The sequence below is a fragment of the Drosophila teissieri genome, chromosome 3R (genome assembly GCF_016746235.2).
Source record: "Drosophila teissieri strain GT53w chromosome 3R, Prin_Dtei_1.1, whole genome shotgun sequence".
NCBI lineage: Eukaryota > Metazoa > Arthropoda > Insecta > Diptera > Drosophilidae > Drosophila > Drosophila teissieri.
Window position 1 is genome coordinate 29,961,053 of NC_053032.1, and position 19,096 is coordinate 29,980,148.

Genomic DNA, 19,096 nt, shown 5'->3' on the forward strand with positions numbered 1-19,096 from the left:
GATGCATTTTAATCAGAGCCAGATAAATAAAGCTAAGGCAAAGCCTTTGGAATTGGAGGGAACTTGTAAAAATTAACCTGTCGTCTGCAAAACCGTTCAACCAAAGCGCTTCCTATTTTTCGAGTTGAATTTAATTTGCGTGGCTGTTGCTACAGCGAAAACAAAAGCCCACCAACTTCAAGTGTTCCTATTAAACAGGAAAAAGCTAAAAGTAATTGTGAATTCAATAAGATGGCATTGCTATTTAAAGTGTATAATTGTTTTATAATATTATATTTTTTGGACACTGGTGACGCTACATTAGTACTGATTATTTCTCCGCGTGTGCTCGATATCCTTCCTGGTTGGATGCCTGGATTTGGCCTTGGATGTGCGCCAGAGCGCGACCCAAAGATTCAATTATGGGTGGTTGGTGGTTGGTGGTCGGCACACCGCATCCGCAAGTCTGCCCGTACAGGTTGCTCATTGAGGCCCCCGGATCCCCCGAACACCCGATCCCCGTTGGCCTTCTTTATGTGTTTGACATGTCTCGGGGGGAAGGCGGCATGCCCTACTACTAGCTGGTGGCTACACAGATTTGCACACCGTTTCCGTGGGCCAAATGTACGTACGTCTATTGTTTTATGCTTATAAAAGGTGGGCATTTAACGACTCTGCTGGGCCTGGCCCTAAAGTCGAGCCCATTGTGTCCGCTTCCGCCTTCCGCTTTTGTCCCAGCTCACATGTTTATGCGGCCAGCGCACATTAGCATTATGTGTGTTCCTTGCTCGTTGCTTGTGATTTGTCCACGGCAGTGGGCTGCGACTAATCCTCCATGTGGGACCACGCCCGCGGAAACTAACGATACTCGTTAATGAGCCCTGGCCAATATAACCCATCTGGCTTTGATTGAGGCCTGGCTAACGGGCTGCATTTAACAGGCTCGCCCACCAAACTTTCGTGCATATCACGCATACGCAGTGGTGCCAGCAAGGCCATCAACCAATGCATTACGGCGGCCTCTTCTTCTCAGTGTTTAGTATTATTCTTGGCCTTGGAAGCAGAAGCGCAGCCAGGGGCCTTAGAACGAGCATGTGCCATTAAGATAAGTCAATGGTTAGTGGTCATTACACGGCTAGAAACTAATCCACATATGTTATGCCTTTCCAGTCAGGGATTACGTGTGCCATTAAAGCTGAAAAGTAAGCGATTAGTCGAACCAGATTGTGTTGTTTATGCACAAAATGCACTTGGACAAATGTTATGGGTACCATAAATGTAGCAAACTTTTTAAGCAAGATTTTCCAAGTTTTGTTTTAAATTTATGAGTACTTCGTTCACAAGAAACCCATCGCCGGCTCCTGTTTAATGCTTCTGAAAGCGAAACCCTTTAGCAAGTTCCTGTCGCCATCACAAGAGGCTGTGCTTGAAACCCTTTTCCGAGAAAATGTGTGGAAATGGAGCAGCAAGTATTTAAGTATATTTGGTCAAAGTAGGAAGTCGTATGACATTCGCTAATGCAAATATTGTGAAAACAATCCTCCGGAGCTTTAAACACTCGCTTTCGTGGGCTTCAAGAAAGCGTTTTAAACATGTTGGTAAAGACTTTCAAATACTCTTACAGTAGTAGAGTATATGATACCCATTCATAAATGAGAATACAGAGTGCACAACCTGTTATTCGCAGTGAAGCCTTGTAGAAATCGTTTAGTATTCCCCTTCTAACACTTCCATTAATCCGAAAAGCGTTTGTACTCCCACTTGACAGGTGTTTTCATAACCCGGAATAATTCATAACTTATAGGAATAAGGCGGCGTGGAATTAAGTGAGTTAGGGGTTCGCCCACCGTGCTGGAAACTCGCTCATGCTCCGATGGCTTGGGGAAGTGGAAGTGCTTACATCGAGCACACGAAACATAAAACATAAAAAAAAACAGAAAATCAAATGCAATTTTCTCTAAAATGGTTACTGATAAAAAATTGATACGCCGGGCGGGAAAGATGGCTTGTGGGCATAACTCGCATAGACACAGGCACATGTGCATTCAAATACGTTCGCTCGCATTCAGACCTTATTCAGACCAGCCCCCGGCAGTTGGATTATTCATATTTAAATTCATCTTACACCCTCGCCGGAGCTGGGGGTTGCTGGATTTTCGAGTGTGTTTGCCACTCCTGGCGACTCCCATTCCCCGTTCGCCCATGCCTCCTTTCCCCCATTCACACTCCGAATATAATATGGATGGAATAGCTGAATAAACAAAGTCGGGGACGTACTCATTCGAGGATGTTGACAGTCCCTATTTTCGTGCTCCCTCTGAAAGGAGATCCAATACAACTAGGAACAACTCGGTGATGGAGCAAGTCGCTTTATTCGCAATAACGTTTATATTCAGACATTTATATTTACACGTACACGTACACTCACATTCATAGTCATTTGTTTATTCGTTATTCTTTATTCGTTATTTGTGGTTTCTTATGTGGTTGCAACTTAAGCAAGCAGCCGTAAGCGTTGAGAATTAAGAGTTAAAAACGATTTGTAGGAACCAATCCGAATATGTACAGTGATTCAAGTGGATCAGTAGCCGCCTAACGAGGCCCACGAATGGGAAATCTTATATAGCGCTCTAGCTTCTAGTCTTATCCCGCCAGCAACAACCTGGATTCCCACTGGACTCCAACAAGGTATCGAGTTACCCTTGGGCAATGCAGATATACAGTGGGCTCTGGTGATGGGAGACCCAATTAGTGGGCGGATTTGCAGCCCAGCTATATCTGATATGTTCGAGGGGCGGTCGAGGGCGAGGATGGTATCCTAACTTAGCTTTGGTTTCTTTAAGAACGAATTGAAATTTAGACTAGGGCGAAACGGTAGGCATCCCATCGCAGGACCTTTGTAAAAGTGTAAATTCGAGACCTTAAGGTAGCTTAGAGCCAGGTTTTGTCGTCGGACGAGTCGCGCTCGGAGATGCCGGGATTGGCCCGCCGATAGTTGTTGTTGTACGGCGAGGAGCAGACGATCTGCGTCTGCATCTCCAGGCTCTCCCTCTCCGGCGGCACCACCTGGATGACCGGCTGTCAGGAGAGCAGCTGCGTGGTCGTGCTGCTGGAGTTGGTCACCGAGGTGGCACTGCTGGGTCCTGACCACCGCTGCTGCATTTCCTGCTGGTAGGACAACCGCTTCCTGTGCCCCCCACCGCCACCTCCAACTCCGCCGGCCGACAGCGACTCCGCCGGCAGACTGTTCCTCAGCGTCGCACTGCGGGCGGTTCCTGGAGATGGGATTGGAGATTGAGGAAATATAATTAGATGCTACCTTATCCACTTATGGACTCACCGCCGTGCGAAATTCGATGCGATTTTGGGGAGCTGGGACAGGTATAAAGTATCGATTTCTGGGTATCTATCAACGTGAAACTCATTAGCGGTCACTCCTTCCAGTTGTAATTGTCAGTGGTCAAACCTACCATTGCGCTTGATGCGATTGTGATCCGGGGAGCCGGAGCAGGAGTACCGGGACGTCAGGTTCTCCCGCCGACTGAAGGGTTCCGTGCCCACGCGCACAAACAGGCACCAGCGGAAAACCATCTTGAAACCGTAGCGAAAGCTGCAAATGGAATTAAATGAATTACATGACTAATAGAAGCACTACAAGCCATTATCATTTAAATCTTAAAAGTGTTATGTCTTCTGCCCAGTAATACCATTTGTAACTCAATAAACTTTAACTGGCCCCAAGGACAACTCGATACCGCGACCCTAACCAGCTTAGTGCAGTATTTATGGACTTCAATTGTGACAATCCCTGAAAGACATCAAGTTGCCTTATTTATGAGCAGCTTTTTCCGCTGGCTGCCACCGTCCATCCCGGACAGTCCATCCTGGACAGCCAGCTAGACACCGCTTACTCATATAATCTATGGTGCGACGGGAGTGTTTTTTACGGGCCATCGCGGCAACTTAATATCCCCGTGTTCCCCCTGGGTAGTAAATGGAAATAAAGAGCTTCGTTCTCGTTGTCGTTGTCGTTGTCGTTGACGTTGTCGTCATCATTTGCATATGGGGCGCCATCAATTGTGGGTAGCTGGCCGTGATCCCGGGCGTCGGATCTCACGTGCTGGCCCACATTGGCTTTTATTCCACGTAGTAACCCCATTATCCCCGGCGGCTCCCTTCCCTTCCAGGCCAGCGTTCTCCCATTGCCCATCAGTCAGATATCCGCTGACTGAGCGGAATTAATTGCAATCCGCTACGTTTTTCCGGGCACGAACACCGGCTGCCAATTTGTACGGCCCTATATGGCAACAACGCCTTTTGTTCAAGTGCGGATATGCATACATGTTACATATATGCTTCAACACCAACAGTTTTGGGCACAATAATAGTGCCACAAAAGTAGCTGGGTCTCTCTGGGCTTGTGGCACCCCTTTAAGAGTGGCTTTAAGTTCGATTCCTTGAAGGAGCAAGGATGTAACCCCAGCTGTTCGAGCGCCTCCCATTCGCCAACTTGCCGCAAATGGATGTCAAGTTGCGTGCTTTTCTTTCAGCCGCAGCTGTACGACAGTTTTCCGGAATCATGCTGTCATGTGTTCACAAACTATATTCAAAGTGCGAGGCAGTGGCAGCCACTCACTGGAGGTCGAGGGAACACTTCCCTGCAGTAATGATGACGAGCACATTAATTTCCGGGGAGCCGGCTAACCAATCAACTAATCTTGTCGAGCTGCCGAGCTGCCGATGCCTTGAATGCCTTGAATGCCACTGCATTCCACTTAGTGCCCTAATGGTGCTAATTCCGCCGCAAATGAACCAATTTGCTGCGGGTTAGATCAGCCCCACGAGCGTGGACAAGAACATGGAGCGGCCTTAAGTCTGCAACTAAATAAAGTGGCAATCGAGTGGTCTACTCACCGCGAATTCATCCAGCAGTATATAATGGGATTGTACATGGAGTTGCTCATGGCCAGCCAGTAGATGGCCAGGTAGAGTTCCTGGATGAAGGGCGCCTCCGTGATGGCCGGGTAGCAGGATGTGATGATGAAGTAGCTGTGGAACGGCAGCCAGCAGATGGCGAATATCAGGACGACCACTATCATCATCTTCACCACCTGTGGAGGATGGAGAGTGTAGGTTGGAGGTTGCAGTGTGCGGAAACTACATGGTCAGTACGTGTGCAATGTCTTATCAAATAGCTGAAAGCCATTAGTCTATTTCTGTGGGCAGTGGGATAATCAAATGTGATGTCAACTGGAATTTTCTAAGCTGCAAGGGTTTTCACAAAGTTTAAGCTATACTGAGCTACATTTCATTATACAATTGCTGGTTCAGGGAAACTAACTTTCCCTGACTCGTTGTTTTAGTTCGGAAACTGCAGGTAAAGTTAATCTGCACATTAAACAGCAGCGCAGGCAGCCAATTTAAACAGCAGTTTGGAAAAATCCCTAACAATTAATGTGCAGCTTAAACTACTCGGAAAACAAGTGTAATAAATGCAGCTAGGTAATAAGTTCTATTATTTTCAGGCTTAAGAGGTTTGGTGTAAGAGGAATTTAATTTCAAAAGGATGAATTTAATTGTAGAATTATTTAAGTATAATATAGCTTATATATTAAATGCATGAAATCTCTTTAAAAGGCTCAAAGACTTGCAGCTGCCCATTGGTGGTGACCAGGAACCCTGGACACCCCTCATCCCAGCCAGAACTTACCCGTCGCTTACTCCGCACATTCTCCACCTGGCGGGGCGTGCACTCGCCGATGGTCTTGGATCCCCAGAGCTCGATGCCCACGCGCGAGTAGGTGACCGTCATGGAGACGATGGGCAGGAAGTAGGTTAGGATGATGATGAGGATGTTGTAGCTAAACGACGGGACACAGAGCAGATCAAACACGCTGTTTACAAGCCTTTCAGTTCTTTCAGTTAGTCGGGCAATGCTTTTAAAAGCCCCTATCGCTCCATCGGACATTGTTGCTGGCTCTGGCTAAGGCTTTGGCTATGGCTTTTGTTTTACTTTTATTGAGCAAGTAGCAATTTGGAATGAATCTAAAATTAATGGCCTTGCATGTGGGACACAATGCATAACGATGGGGGCCACAGGACTCAGAACACAGGACGCAGGACGCAGGACACCCACTGCTACCAAATTGCCATACAAAATGGTTGTAAAAAGCAACACGTTTTATTCGCCCCACCGCCCGATTTGCCCCTGGATTTTCACCAGCCACCACCCACAATTTCCCACCCACCCAGTCAGTCGTTCGTTCGTTTTTTACGAGAACTTCTTCAGTTCAGTTTTGCCTCCGAGTGTCCTTTTTTACGACCCCCTACATTCCCCCTCTCCCATCCCAGTGCGGATCAGGACTGCGATTGTTTCTGCATGTGCAACCGCCAGTCTGATTGACGCTCTGATTTTTTGATTTACACCTCCATCTCGATGGCGAGGAAAACAATGGCTTTTCTCTGTGCACGGCACTCAAATTGGACGCCTTTCCATATTCAAGAGCTTTAGTTTACACTTCCTAGAACTCCTCAATCATCGCACGCAATGTATCCTGACTTTTCGCTAGCAAAGTATCCTGACTTCATTTCCTATGAAATTAAAGGGTAGCTTCTACAGATCCCCGACAACCAATGGATCCTAATCCAATTCCGCTCTGTGCAGTGTCCAAAGCTTTGCATTGTCCTCGCTAACTGCGTTGGCTAACAAGGTCCGACAGCTTCGAAGCCCGTAAATTCCGAACAGAAGGGTGGAGGATACTCACAGGGTCTCCAGCCTGGAGTGATTCGTTTGCCCATCGGGCCACTCCGGATAGCAGACGGTGCGGTTGCTGAGCCCGTGGACGGGCACCTCCTCCGTGCGGTAGATGATCATCATGGGGCAGGAGATGAGCGTGGAGGCCAGCCAGATGACCGCCGCGATGGCCAGGTTGCACCGCTTGCTCATCCGCGGCTGCAGTGGCCGGATGATGGCCACGTATCTGAAACGAGAGGTGCGTCGACTTAACACAATTTCCACCCAGGCAGCGGAGGCAGCTCCTCCAAATGAGTTTCTGCCGGGGGGCATAAGCTGATTATCGAAATGCACGGGTCGCCAGCCGAAAAAAAGGACCCTCGAAATGGAATTAAAGGGACAACGCTGCTGCAGAAGAGTGCCAAAGCCCGAAAGTAATTTAATCTGAGGAATTTTTGGCCTGCGTGGAGCTCTGCTATTCATCGGATCACGGCAAGCCATTAAAAGTTGCAGTCATTAAGGGAGTTTACATAGGAACCTAATAGCCGCCGGATGGCATCACGTTCTAGGAGTCGACACATGTGTATGTCATCCTGCAGGATTCTTCGCGTTTTTGGGTCAGGACTTTAAACAGATTAGGTTTCCGTGATTAATTTTAATGGCCCCTTCTGTCTGGGCAACATAAATCATGATTTCTTCGAGGCATTACTCTAATTTATGTGGTAACAACAAGCATAATTCATGTGTCGCCCGTTTGCCATTTACTCAATTTATTTGTTCCATCTTCAAAGAATTACTCCGCGTTCACTGATTGTTTTCGCCCAGGCAGCTGAAACCTTATTTATCGGCATACTTTTTATTGTGAATGAAGTTGTGTAAGTATTGATATTATTTCGATTTTCAGGATTCCAGCCCGCTGAACTTGTTCATTTATAATTCGTGCACGCCTTGACTTGACAGTATATTTTAATTTATTTGCTTGCGACTTCAAACAGATAAATCTTGCATACATATTTAGTGCTGCGCCAATCGAGAATCATTTATAAACAATTGCCAGCATTTATGTTCGTATGCCGGCTGTTTTGTTTACCACACAACAGCATTCGATGGGTAGAATGAATTAAATAGGAAAGATATTACAGTGCCTAACCAATTACCGCAACATTATTTATAATATCTCAAGTCGCTGGTCGATTACTCTGTTTACTAGACGGAATAATTCGTTTTGACCTCTGGATATTTGAAATATATGAATCATCCCTAAATGCCCAAGTAGGTGGAACATTATTTATGTATGTACTTTGTACTCCAGCACACGTATGTATTTTGATGGGCTTTCGTGTTGATCCTTGTGACGGGCAATCCAATTGTGCACCCATGTCCGCAGCCCTATGAAATCCCATTAAAGCGAATGGGTTATTGGGCCTGTGCTGCTGACCGTGATTGATAAGGGTCCCGATAGGTCGGCATATTGATAATGCATATGCATATGAATGGCGCTACATACATACATACATACATACATAATCCCTCAGTTCACGACCCACTGTCTATAATCCATAATCGTAATGCGTAATGCGTAATCCACTCACCTGTCGATGGAGATGGCCATCAGGGTGAACACCGAGGCGCAGATGCTCAGCATCGCGATGAACTGGGACAACTTGCAGTAGAACTCGCCGAAGGGCCAGTCGCTGTCCAGCATGTAGTAGTAGTTGAAGGTGACGTTCAGGCTGGACACCATGGCGTCCGCGATGGAGAGATTCACTGGGGGGCAGGACCAAGGATTCGAAAAGTACGGAAATTACGCAGAAAAGTAAGCATTACCAACTGATTGGGCAAATTATGCAAAACAAACAGCGATGACTTTGTACAATTACTCAGCTTCGAGGGCCCACTCACCTTTTATTCATGCTGTACATTTTTAATTGGCGCGGAATAAAGTGCACTTTCACCCGCATATTTCGACCGAAATCAACAGGAAATGAATGGTGTACGACTATATATGTATGTACACCTCCGAAGGATACACTTTTATCGTGTTTCATTTGCATGGAGCGATTTACATGCCATAGACAACAAAACAGAGAAAAGGAAAATGGAAAAGAAAAGTCTGCCTTTGTTTACTTTTCATTATCTACTGGAGATAAGGCGACGAAGTGCCGGCGCATAAAAAGCATCACGAAACCGAAACAGCACCTACAATAAAACAAATGTCCTTTTGCCGAACATTAGCCCGTGTCCTCATGTTCTTCTAGCGTCCTTCAGTTCCTCCGAAGTCCTGCGAGTCCTGCGACGCCTACAAGACGACACGAGGCGACGTGTCGCATTCTAACAATCGACCTGGCTCCTGGGGCCATTGACTATGTGGCTGTGTCCTGGCTATCTGCCTCCATTATCCTCGGGGCCTGCTCCTGTCAGCCACGTAGCCAAATATCGATTCGGGCCCATTTTAATTAATAACCAAATGCTACTTTTAAGCGCTCAGTCTTTATGCCAGCGATGGCAGGGCATTCATTGATAATCTGAACCGAATTAAATGATTTAGCCCAAAGAGCTTAGGGCAGTACAAAGTATTTGTTTAAGCTTGGCAAATAAATCATCTTAGCTCACATTTACTACTCTTAGCTGAACCGAATGAGTGAAGAAGTTACTTCGTTGGAAGCATAATTATAAGTCTAATTATATAAAGCCTACACTAAACTTTTGAAACGAATTCCCTTTTTAAAACATGAATTTATCCTTCTTAATAGCAAAGTGAGTGGACTCCGAGAACAAACTCTGCTCTACCCGACGAACTCAAACAAAAGATGCAAATACGCATTGATAATGAAGCCAAAGAAGATTATCATCCGGTGACTGACTTCCACCAAACCCAAGTCCCTCTCCCCCAAAAACCCGGAGCTCTGTTCGTTCCAGATGTCTGTGATGGGAATTTGAAATTTTCGTGGGCCCGAGAATGATTAAAACGTCAGAACTTGTTACTAATAATGATTGCCAATGTGTATTTATAAATGCAAATTCGAAAAGCCTGCGAGCTCAACGGGCGTTTAGTTTACGTAATAATAATAATAACGATAATATTCATTACCCAGTCAGACAATGGAATTTCAGCAAGGAGCATGCTTCAGGACGGCATTGTGCCCGTGCCATTGTTGCACAGATACACACGAGTCTCTGTATCCGTATCTGTATCTGTATCTGAAGGAGATCGGCGAACGGAAGCGCTGGATTAGCGGTAAGCTCTGAGTAAACGGAATCAATTCCAGGCTCGCCTTATTGCCCGCGTCTCAAGTTGCTTGGCTATTTTATTAAAATAATTGCGCATGCACAAAGCTGGCAATCAGGCAGCCAAGAGGTTGTCGTCCAAGCCAGCAAAATGCCGGTAATGTCATTAGGCGGGGAAAGTTTGTCCAAACTTTGGCAAACTCTCGTTGAAAGCACATTTGGATTATTAAAGGTGTGATTAGTGTGCACGAGTTGGACGAGCTGCAGCATGCAAATTTAATGCACTCCGAAACGTGACTAAAAGCACATTCAATTAGCGAAAGCCGAGCTCGTTCCTCAGCCGGCAAACTACATAACTCGATTTGATGGCCAAAGCTGAGGAAATTAATATTAATACCGTCCTGTCGCCGGGCTGCTCCTCCACTTCATCAAAATTGCCAACGATGACGGCGTTGCGATGCTGAAATCTGCGAGGTGCAACAGGGCGGATGTGGAATGCAGGCGACGAAGGGCAAAAGGGGCAACCAATTCAGCTGCTCTTCAAGTGCCCCATAAATAGGTAATCCACCCTTTCGTTCCCCGGGCCAAAGCTTAAGCAAACTCTTGACAGGAGCTCGTCGACCTGACTGGACAAACTCAGCCGGAAAAGTTACTTCCCAACTGCAGGAAAATTCGGAAACTAACTAGACTTTCTGGCACAAGTCGGTCGTCTTGAATTCGTTATATTATCACATGCTAACAAAGCTCTAAACAGTTTATAACCCAACAAGTATTTACCTTACCAACTAAACTCACACGGCCAACACGACGTATGAGTGATTTTTATTGCGTATACGCAACGTTTGCAAACACAACATGGCAGCCACAACACTCACCTATGAAATAGTTGGTTACCGTCCGCATCCGCTTGGTCGTCATCACGATCCAGACAACAATCAGGTTACCGCCCGTCGCCACAATGACCATGCCGCCGAAAAGGATGCTCCAGAGCACCTGACGCCACCACGGGACCACGAATGCAAACGAGCCCGTCTCCATGGACGCCGCCGCATCCTTGGCCGCGTCTTCCACGTCCCCGGCGGCGGGCAGCTCGGTGGATAGGCTGTGGATGTGGATGGGACACGGGGTTACGATGGGGAATTAGTGACATCGAGATTAAGTGTGTGTTATGTTTCACGGTGTGCCCCGCTCCGCCGTAAACGAGTGCCAAGTGGGTGATGTGCCTATGTAAGCGTGCGAATGGGTGCTTTCAGCTCAAAAGAGTATGTGCACTGCGAGAAAAACCTCAAGGGAATTAAGCAAATGGGGGAAGAATAATAAAGAAACTATCTAACTAGCAAATCATCGAAGATTTCATTCCAATCGTAACAGAAAGGATGTACAGAGTTCTCTATTGCATATTATTTCTTTTAATTGAGTACAGCGCGATTTCTCTCAGTGTGGCTATATGTGCGACTCCAGGATGTTGTCGCTATTAAGCGTGTGTAATTGTGCGTGCGTTGACAAATCCGTGTTTTTCTGCAGCGCCGTCTGCCACATAAAACATGGGGTTCAGCCAAGCCGGAGGGCAGGAGTCTCCCCACCACCCCATCTACTCCACCCCATCTACTCCACTCCATCCACTCCACTCCACCCACTCCATCTACTCCACTCCATTCCTTTCCACTCACTCATCGGTGGCTGTCGTCATCTTTTTAATATTTTGTGGGCCTTGGCTTGTTTGCTTAGGCTCGCAACTAGGAGAGTGCTCAAATAGAGGGTCGGCAATCTCGGCCGGAATCCTCTCCATCGGATTTGCGAGCCTAGAAACTGGGGGGCAGGAGGACAGAAGGGCAGCCATGTCATTTAATATGCACACAGTGTGCGGGGGATGGCACTAAATTGGCAAGGTGGTCATTAATGCTCTGTTTATTCACTCTTCAGAGCAATTAAAAGATGCCCACATAAGTAATTCTCACTTTACACACCCCATCCACCCCATTCACCCCATTCACCCTTTTTTCGCATGACAAACTGCGGGGATTTACATAGAATCCCCTTTGTTCGAGCCCCCAATGCAAAGAGGATTATTGATTTGTTTTTGCTAGGACCTCGACAGGCCTATGACGAGCTGAAATGGATGAGGGAGATGGCTGCCGGGGAAAATGGAAAATAAAAAGTAGAAGAGTCAGAATAGCAGATTCCGGATGCCTCGGGCCAAAGAAAATGTCACGACAAAAGTATTTTCACTATTTCGCATTGCTTATATTCCTGTTGATATTGATGCTGAGGTTTAAATAGCACAGAAGTACTGCGAAAAGTGTATTTCGCTTCAGGAAGTGCCCTAAAATAAACCAAAAATGTATAAATAACAAGGAAAATCTTTAAGGAAAACAAATACCTCTATCGAAAAAGTTTCCTTTTAAGCCTCAAACAAATGCTATTGTTCCATTGTTGTGATTACTTGCGCCCTTAAAAATATATGCTTTTCCAAATAAATACAAGTGACCCCGTCCGAAAATAGACCATCAAAGCAATTAGCCCATGTCTTCCATATTAGTCGTTATGGGAATGTGGACAGTTTGGCAAATAGATTGTGATTGTGAGTGTGCCACTTCAGAGGGATGTGTGCAAATATGTTTACGCTTTGATGCACGGCTTCTTTTGTGCCGAAAAATATGTGCCAGCCTGTGTCCTTCGTCCTGCCAATTTCCAGCCATCTTGGCCGTCTCTATTTGCACATAAATCGGACAACAGAAGTAGACAACTCGGTTGGCAAAAAGAGCAGCCAGCTTAGTACCAGGATCGAGTGTTGAGCACTGCCTGAAGGATTTGTGGCCTCTGGTTTTGGGCTGCAAAAAGCTGAGTCGTTCGCAGAATGGATTTTCGATGCGTCAGTCGCAGCCATATTCCCATATCCATATCCCATATTCACATATCCCAATAATTATACCAGTTCTAAACAGCCACTGAAACCCATTTATTGCTACTGCTACTGCTGCTGGCAGTGAATTTGGGACATGTCTGCAAAAAGTGCCGACGTTTTTTCAGCCGGGAAGAATGGAGTTGAATGCCATAGACCCGCAGTTCTTTCACTTTTTTGTGTATATATGTACAAATGCGGATAAAGTAAGTGTCTCCGCATAAAGTGTGTTTGCCTTCGCCGCCGTTTTGTGTATTTGAAACGGAAGTGATGAGCGGAAGGGAAGTGCCCCAGTGAATCACTGAATCACTGAATGACTGAATGCCGGAATGACTGAATGCCGGAACGACTGAACGCAGGCGTCATTAGAGATGCACGTGGGTGTGGGCACAATCATGGCTAAATCGCGGATAAAACCGGCGCGGAGGCGGACTCATCAGGAGCCATCAAAAAGCCACCGAATGTATGGGTTCGCCCACTTGGGAGCAGTGGAGTAGGTGGGTACTTAAGGACTTTTTTAATTGGAATCGCTCTGACTGAGAAGTTCAACTTTTATTTGGGATGAAATGAAAGTAAAATCAAAATATATATAAAATAACATGGCTGCATTTAAACCTATGGAGTGTAGTGATTATGTGCACTAATAATATGAGGGAAACAAATATAAAAGCTGGCCTAAAAATGGACAACCCCCTTGGAGCAAAAATCGCAGACTCCCATGATTCGAGTGGAGTGCTCTGTTCGTGCGTGAGTGCGGTCATTAATTGAGTTTTGTGTCATAATTAGGCAGTGGAAGGGATCCGGGCTGGACTCACGTCTGGCTGTGATTGAAGGAGCTGGTGGACAGGCCGAGGTCCTGGCCGAAATCCGGCTGGGGCGTGTGGTTGCTGGCCGAGAGCACGCTGCTCATGGCCGAGAAAAGGAAGCCCGCGGGGGTGCTCCAATTGCTCCAGTTGCTCCAGCTGAGGTCGCCGTAGTCATCCGCCTCGAAGTCGCTGCGATTCTCCATGCTGATGCGGATGCTGCTGCTGTTTTCCACACCCCGGAGTGTTTGGCTTTGTCTTTATCCGGACTGAGGGATTTCGGAGTTAATGTTGCGTAGCCCTTTGCCTTCGCTTATTTGCTTTCCATTTGCCAACTGCGCGACCTGAAAAAAGGCAAGGAACCATCTAATTTCATTTCTGGCAAATTTCATTTTTATTTTCTGCGATCTTTGATGGCCTTTCTGTTCCCTGTTTGTTGGAAACAAAGCTTTTTGATGCTCATTTTCAGTGCAAACTTTACACATTCCCGCTACGTGCTCATGAAGGGATTCATATCGATTTTGATTTCTTTTCGAGTTTGTTTCTCTTTTCGCTACGTGACTCATTTTCGCCCTATCTCCCGCTCTGTCCAGGAACTTTTCGATGTTTTCTTTCTAGTTCCTTGAATAATCTGACTTTGGACCGACCCACAGCAAAGTATTCCTAAGTATGTGCCTCTTGATGAGGCCGCGATGTGGTGGCCATTAGTGGATACCCTCGGCTACCTTGGAAACTTGGGCAGCACTAAATGCCGGTGATTTGTCCAGTGCGAACTTTTACTTTTACTCATAATATTCATTTATGATTCTGAACGCTAATGAATGGCAATCGGAAAAGAACCAAAGCTGCTTAATTAAAAACATTTCCATACTGTCCATCGGCAATATTAAACCAATTTGATTGTTTTCATAGACTCTGACTTTTAAATCCATATCAATTATGTGAATTTGCAAAATAAAATTTCCAGGGGCCGCATTAACTAAATGATATTTGCCAATAAACATGACGAATGACCCCAAAGCTTAAATAACATTTTTATTATGTGGCCAAAATAGCTGAAAACCAATTGAAAAGCCAAACAGAGCTATTTCTTTTTATGAGTCCCCCGAGCTGAATTCACCTGCCTTTCAAGTTCGCTTACAATTGTTTCAGCACGACAGTGAACCCTCTCTTTGATGGCCTTTTCTACACATTTTTTTTTCATAAAAGGTAGGAAAAGTGGAGAAAGGTCCTTCTTCAATTATGCCTCAGATCTGTCCTTGGCAGCCAGAGATAATTGCGACGGCCAGCCGCGCCACTTGAAGTCTGACAAAACGATAATCCGAGTAGCAACTTTTTCGCTCCTTAGAGGCGTTTTTATTACTCTGCTAGCTTTCATACTTTTGCTACTACTGAGCCAGCAGGAATGGAAAAAATTCACTTGTGTTTATTCTCGAAATGGAAATGGAAAAGGTACGGGCACAGAAATATTTGTACGCCAAGAATAGCGCATCCGCATTCCAGCGAGCACAGAAAGTGAAAGGAATCCTTGTGAATCCTTGGGTGCGCCGCCTAAAAGTGTGCTACAATATATTTTAAACTCGTGTGATACTCGCTGTTGATATTATGTTGCATGCTTTTAGACACCTTAGTGGCAGTGTGTTCATCGATTTCTGCGGCATATCTAGTTTCATTACATTACTTGAAGAAGCGCTATCAAGTTGTAAGTACTTCTTTCTCCCAGTGCACTGGCAGAACACTTCATCAGCCCAGTCAATAGCGTGCTCCAGTAGCGCAGGAAACCAAGATGCATCCCATTCTCCCGAGTGGATGCATCGAAAGCTATTAAACAAACAGCCAGGCGGGCAGAAATCAATTGCCGGCAGCTTGTCTGCCGAGAAATGATTACAAATAATGACTGCAAATAGGCAAAACAAAGCATATGCCACAGACAAATTAGTAAGTTGGTTCTGGTTCTGTTTCTGGTTTTGCTTCTGGTTTTAGTTCTAGTTTGGTCTAGCAACTGGCAACTGGAAACTGGCAAGTGAAGTGCAAGTGTTGCAGTCTTAATGAAAGGCAAACAATCTTCAAAAGAATGTTCACCATAATTGGCAGATCGTTTCACGCCCCCGAAACTAATCGTTCGAGCAAATATTTGAAAAATACTTGAAAAATTGCACGACCAACGGAAAGTTGTGCGCCGTTTTTTTCGGCTTGAATAATGTTCAGCAGTTATTGTGACCGATGTCCGTTAAAATTGCGTTTTCTGCAATAATCGCAAAAAATGAGATTCGCCCGCAGTGTCGCTGAACTTGAAAAATGGCCAAACTGTCACGTTCCATTGGGCAGCCACCGAAAGCGATGGAAAGTGATGGAAAGTGCTGATGCGGCTAAAATGGCTGAAAGTCCGATGTTGCGTATACGCCGTGTTGTGCCAGCAGCTTTGCGCCGCTGAGCTGTAAACTTTTAAGCGAATTTGTCCCGCTGACTGGCGATTGTTTTCCGCTCGTTGCTTATCACATCCAACCCAGCTAGACAACAGTAGCACTGCCAGCTCACTGGAAGCCCACTAGCTTGGAGTGCCCAGTGCTCCAGACGCCCTCCACTTGCTCGGAAACTCAGGGCAAACACTTGGCACCGGGCAGCGCCGAACTCTGGACCACCTCGTTGAAGGCGGGAAGTGCAAATACGCTGCTTTTCAACTTTAGCTCTGAGCTGGTGGCTTTGTGGCTAATCAAGTTTTCGGCTGACAACAATGCAGTTCCAAACTTGAAAATCTGTTCCTTATTGATTATGTGGCAATGCGAAGCGGCCTCTTTGCTAAAACAAAGCGATTCCCCTCGTACCGCCACATTCCACATATTTCGCATTTCGTTGTTCGCAGGAGCGTGGAAAGCACATGCAGCGTTCATTTGCGACCCAGAATAAAAAGGTCCGGACTTTCCCACACCCTTTCCCACTCCCCACTCCCCACCCCCCGCTTCCTCGGCAGTTTTCCTTTTTGTGTTTGACAAGTCAAGTACAGGGTGGCCAGGGTAGAGCGCACAGAAATAAAGGCGAGTTTAGTAGCTGGCTCTTTGTGCGCCTGTGGGTGGCGGTGGGCGTGGCAGTGGGAGTGGCAGTGTGTGGCTGCAGCAACAGTGCGGCTCAATGTAGGCAGCCCAGTCCCTAAGGAGTGCACTGGCAGAAAAGCTAGCTAGCTATGCAATATAAATATAGATTCTATAATATATTAGATGTTTATATATGCCTATATTAGGCAGTACATAGATATTCCTAAATAAATTTAAAATAATTCTTGTAGCTCTCTGATTTTTAAATTTTGTATACTAAATTACAGAAGTATTGTCTTGTTCTTAAACATACTTTTTCTATTGTAAATACAAATCAGGCTAGTTTGTTTCTTTTTAAATGAAAACTGAATCTGCTGCTCCTTGGCAATAAATCATTTGTTATAAATAAGATTGTTACTTATTTCTCTGAAGGGACGCCTGTGTGTGCATGTGTGTGTGCCACTACACATGTGTGTCAATAGGAGTGGGGCCGCTGTCCTAGTGCCCTGCCCCTCCCCCCTTCCGCCCCTTTCGTCCTTTTCTGCCCCAACCCCGCCCATGTGGCATGTCGGTCCACATTCACAGCACTTTCACTTCCTGCTGCCGGCCTGTGCTTTTCTAAAACAATTTATTAAAAAACAAAAATACGAGCGAGGCCAGTGGAGGAGGAAGGACGCAGGACGCAGGACGCAGGACGAGGCGCAAACGTAATAAGCACATTTCTGGGGGTTCCGAAAGTGAACTTGAATTGTAATTACCAACGCCTTTTGCTGGCTTAAACGAGCGTTTTTAATTTCCCCACAAGCACACAACACACTGCCGAAACAATTAGGCACAAAACGAGCATTAAATATATGGCGCTGCAAATTGGCCACATGCGCTGGAGGCGCTGGCTGCTCCTCCTGCTCCTCTTGCTCCTCCAGCTCCTCCGCCAGTTCCTACTGAGTTCCTCTGCGGAGCTCCCGAATCTCGGCGGGCGGGTAAAATTCATCAAAATGATTGTTTAATGAGCTCCTCGCGCTGCCGCGAGCAAGAATTCATTTGCGAGCTGGATTTATCTTTCGCACCTACCGAAGAGCAGGCAGAAAACAATAACAAGCGCAGAAATTAAACAATCCCCTTAATATATAAATAAAGCCCCGGCGATAAAAGCGCCAAAATACTACATAAACAGAAGATATATATCCACATGCGTGCCCCGAGTACTTCGTGTACTTGTGGCATCGAAATTGGTAGCGAATGTGTTGGGGCAGGACAAGTTGCCTACGTGAATTTAATTGTCGAGCCATTCGCGTTTGTTTGCCTCTCAAGTTGTATGGCCAATAGCAGATAACGTGTTTACAAATGAATCAGCTCGAAATTAAAGCTCTCCGGCTGTCCAGCATTAAAGTTCCTAGGCTCCTAAGTATTATGTGCCATTTAAGCCATTCTCCTGGCCCATAAAGAAGCCACAAAAGCCAGGGCAGTGATTGCTGCAAATACTTTCGGCTTTCGGCCTCGTGTGACCCACAATACGCATACGCCCCGTTGTACGGCCAATCGCCTTTGTGGCCACCATTACCAATTACCAGCAGTGGACATAAACCAGGTGAGCTGGTGAGTCTGTGAGCTGGTGAGTGTGTTCTGTGGGTATTTCAATGCCTTATCTTATCAGCCGAACTCTATCAATGTGCCCTGCATAGCAATGCGAGCAGAAATAACTACGTAAGAAGATACATAAGAAAATAACCGGGTGCTGCAGTTCCGCCCAACTGTCTGAGACTCTGGATTTGTGGATCTGTGGATCTGTGGAACTCTGTAGCTCTGGACTCGCACTACAATGGGTTCAGTACCCCAGCACCCACTTAGTCAATTTATTGCAATTATGTGTAAATTGAGGAACAAAGCGGCGACAGAAGTGAAGACAGGCCACCTCGGAACCTCGGAACACTCCCCACTCGATTCCCAGCCCTATGGCTCCTATCGTTCCCATTGCTCCTATGGCCCCCACTCCCATTTCAATCATCTGCCATTCGGTGTATATTCTTTGTCGGATCTGCCCGGCGTGGAATGATGGGGACCAGTGGCGAAGAAGTCGAGGGGCAGCTGAGTACATTTCAGTTTTGATTTGTATTGCTTTTCCCCCCATTGAATGACTTCTCAGCTGGAGCTTTGAACATTTACTTATTCAAAATTGATAGACTTATTTCGTTGCCGGAAATATTAACCAGTGCTCGACTTCATTTGCGATATATTGAATTTGCTATTCGCAATAAAACATATTCGACAAAGGCCAAATGGCAATTTAAAGTTAAGCTTCACCAATTCATAACTAACAACCTGCCAAGTGCTATTTGCATATGTTATAGGCAACATTTTATATAAGACAGACAAAGTTGTTCAATGCCAATAAATTAGACAATTGTGCCGTGGATGGATA

The 19,096-nt window shown here is 45.9% G+C and overlaps 1 protein-coding gene and 1 long non-coding RNA gene across 2 annotated transcripts; both read right to left on the bottom strand.

Annotated features, from left to right (window-relative positions):
* Positions 1 to 2,398: 2,398 nt before the first annotated feature.
* LOC122620476 (tachykinin-like peptides receptor 99D) lies at positions 2,399 to 13,851 on the bottom strand. The gene is made up of 9 exons (XM_043797954.1): positions 13,658 to 13,851; positions 10,816 to 11,042; positions 8,305 to 8,479; positions 6,744 to 6,959; positions 5,690 to 5,840; positions 4,894 to 5,090; positions 3,450 to 3,589; positions 3,320 to 3,385; positions 2,399 to 3,254 (listed from the first exon to the last, which is right to left on the bottom strand). Exons 1-9 carry the CDS (start codon positions 13,849 to 13,851, stop codon positions 3,061 to 3,063), a joined length of 1,560 nt encoding a protein of 519 aa, XP_043653889.1. The 3' UTR covers positions 2,399 to 3,060.
* Positions 13,852 to 14,967: 1,116 nt separating this feature from the next.
* Positions 14,968 to 17,009, bottom strand: LOC122620822. The gene is made up of 2 exons (XR_006326154.1): positions 15,272 to 17,009; positions 14,968 to 15,207 (listed from the first exon to the last, which is right to left on the bottom strand). It is a non-coding gene; the product is annotated as an uncharacterized LOC122620822 (long non-coding RNA).
* Between the last annotated feature and the right edge of the window lie 2,087 nt (positions 17,010 to 19,096).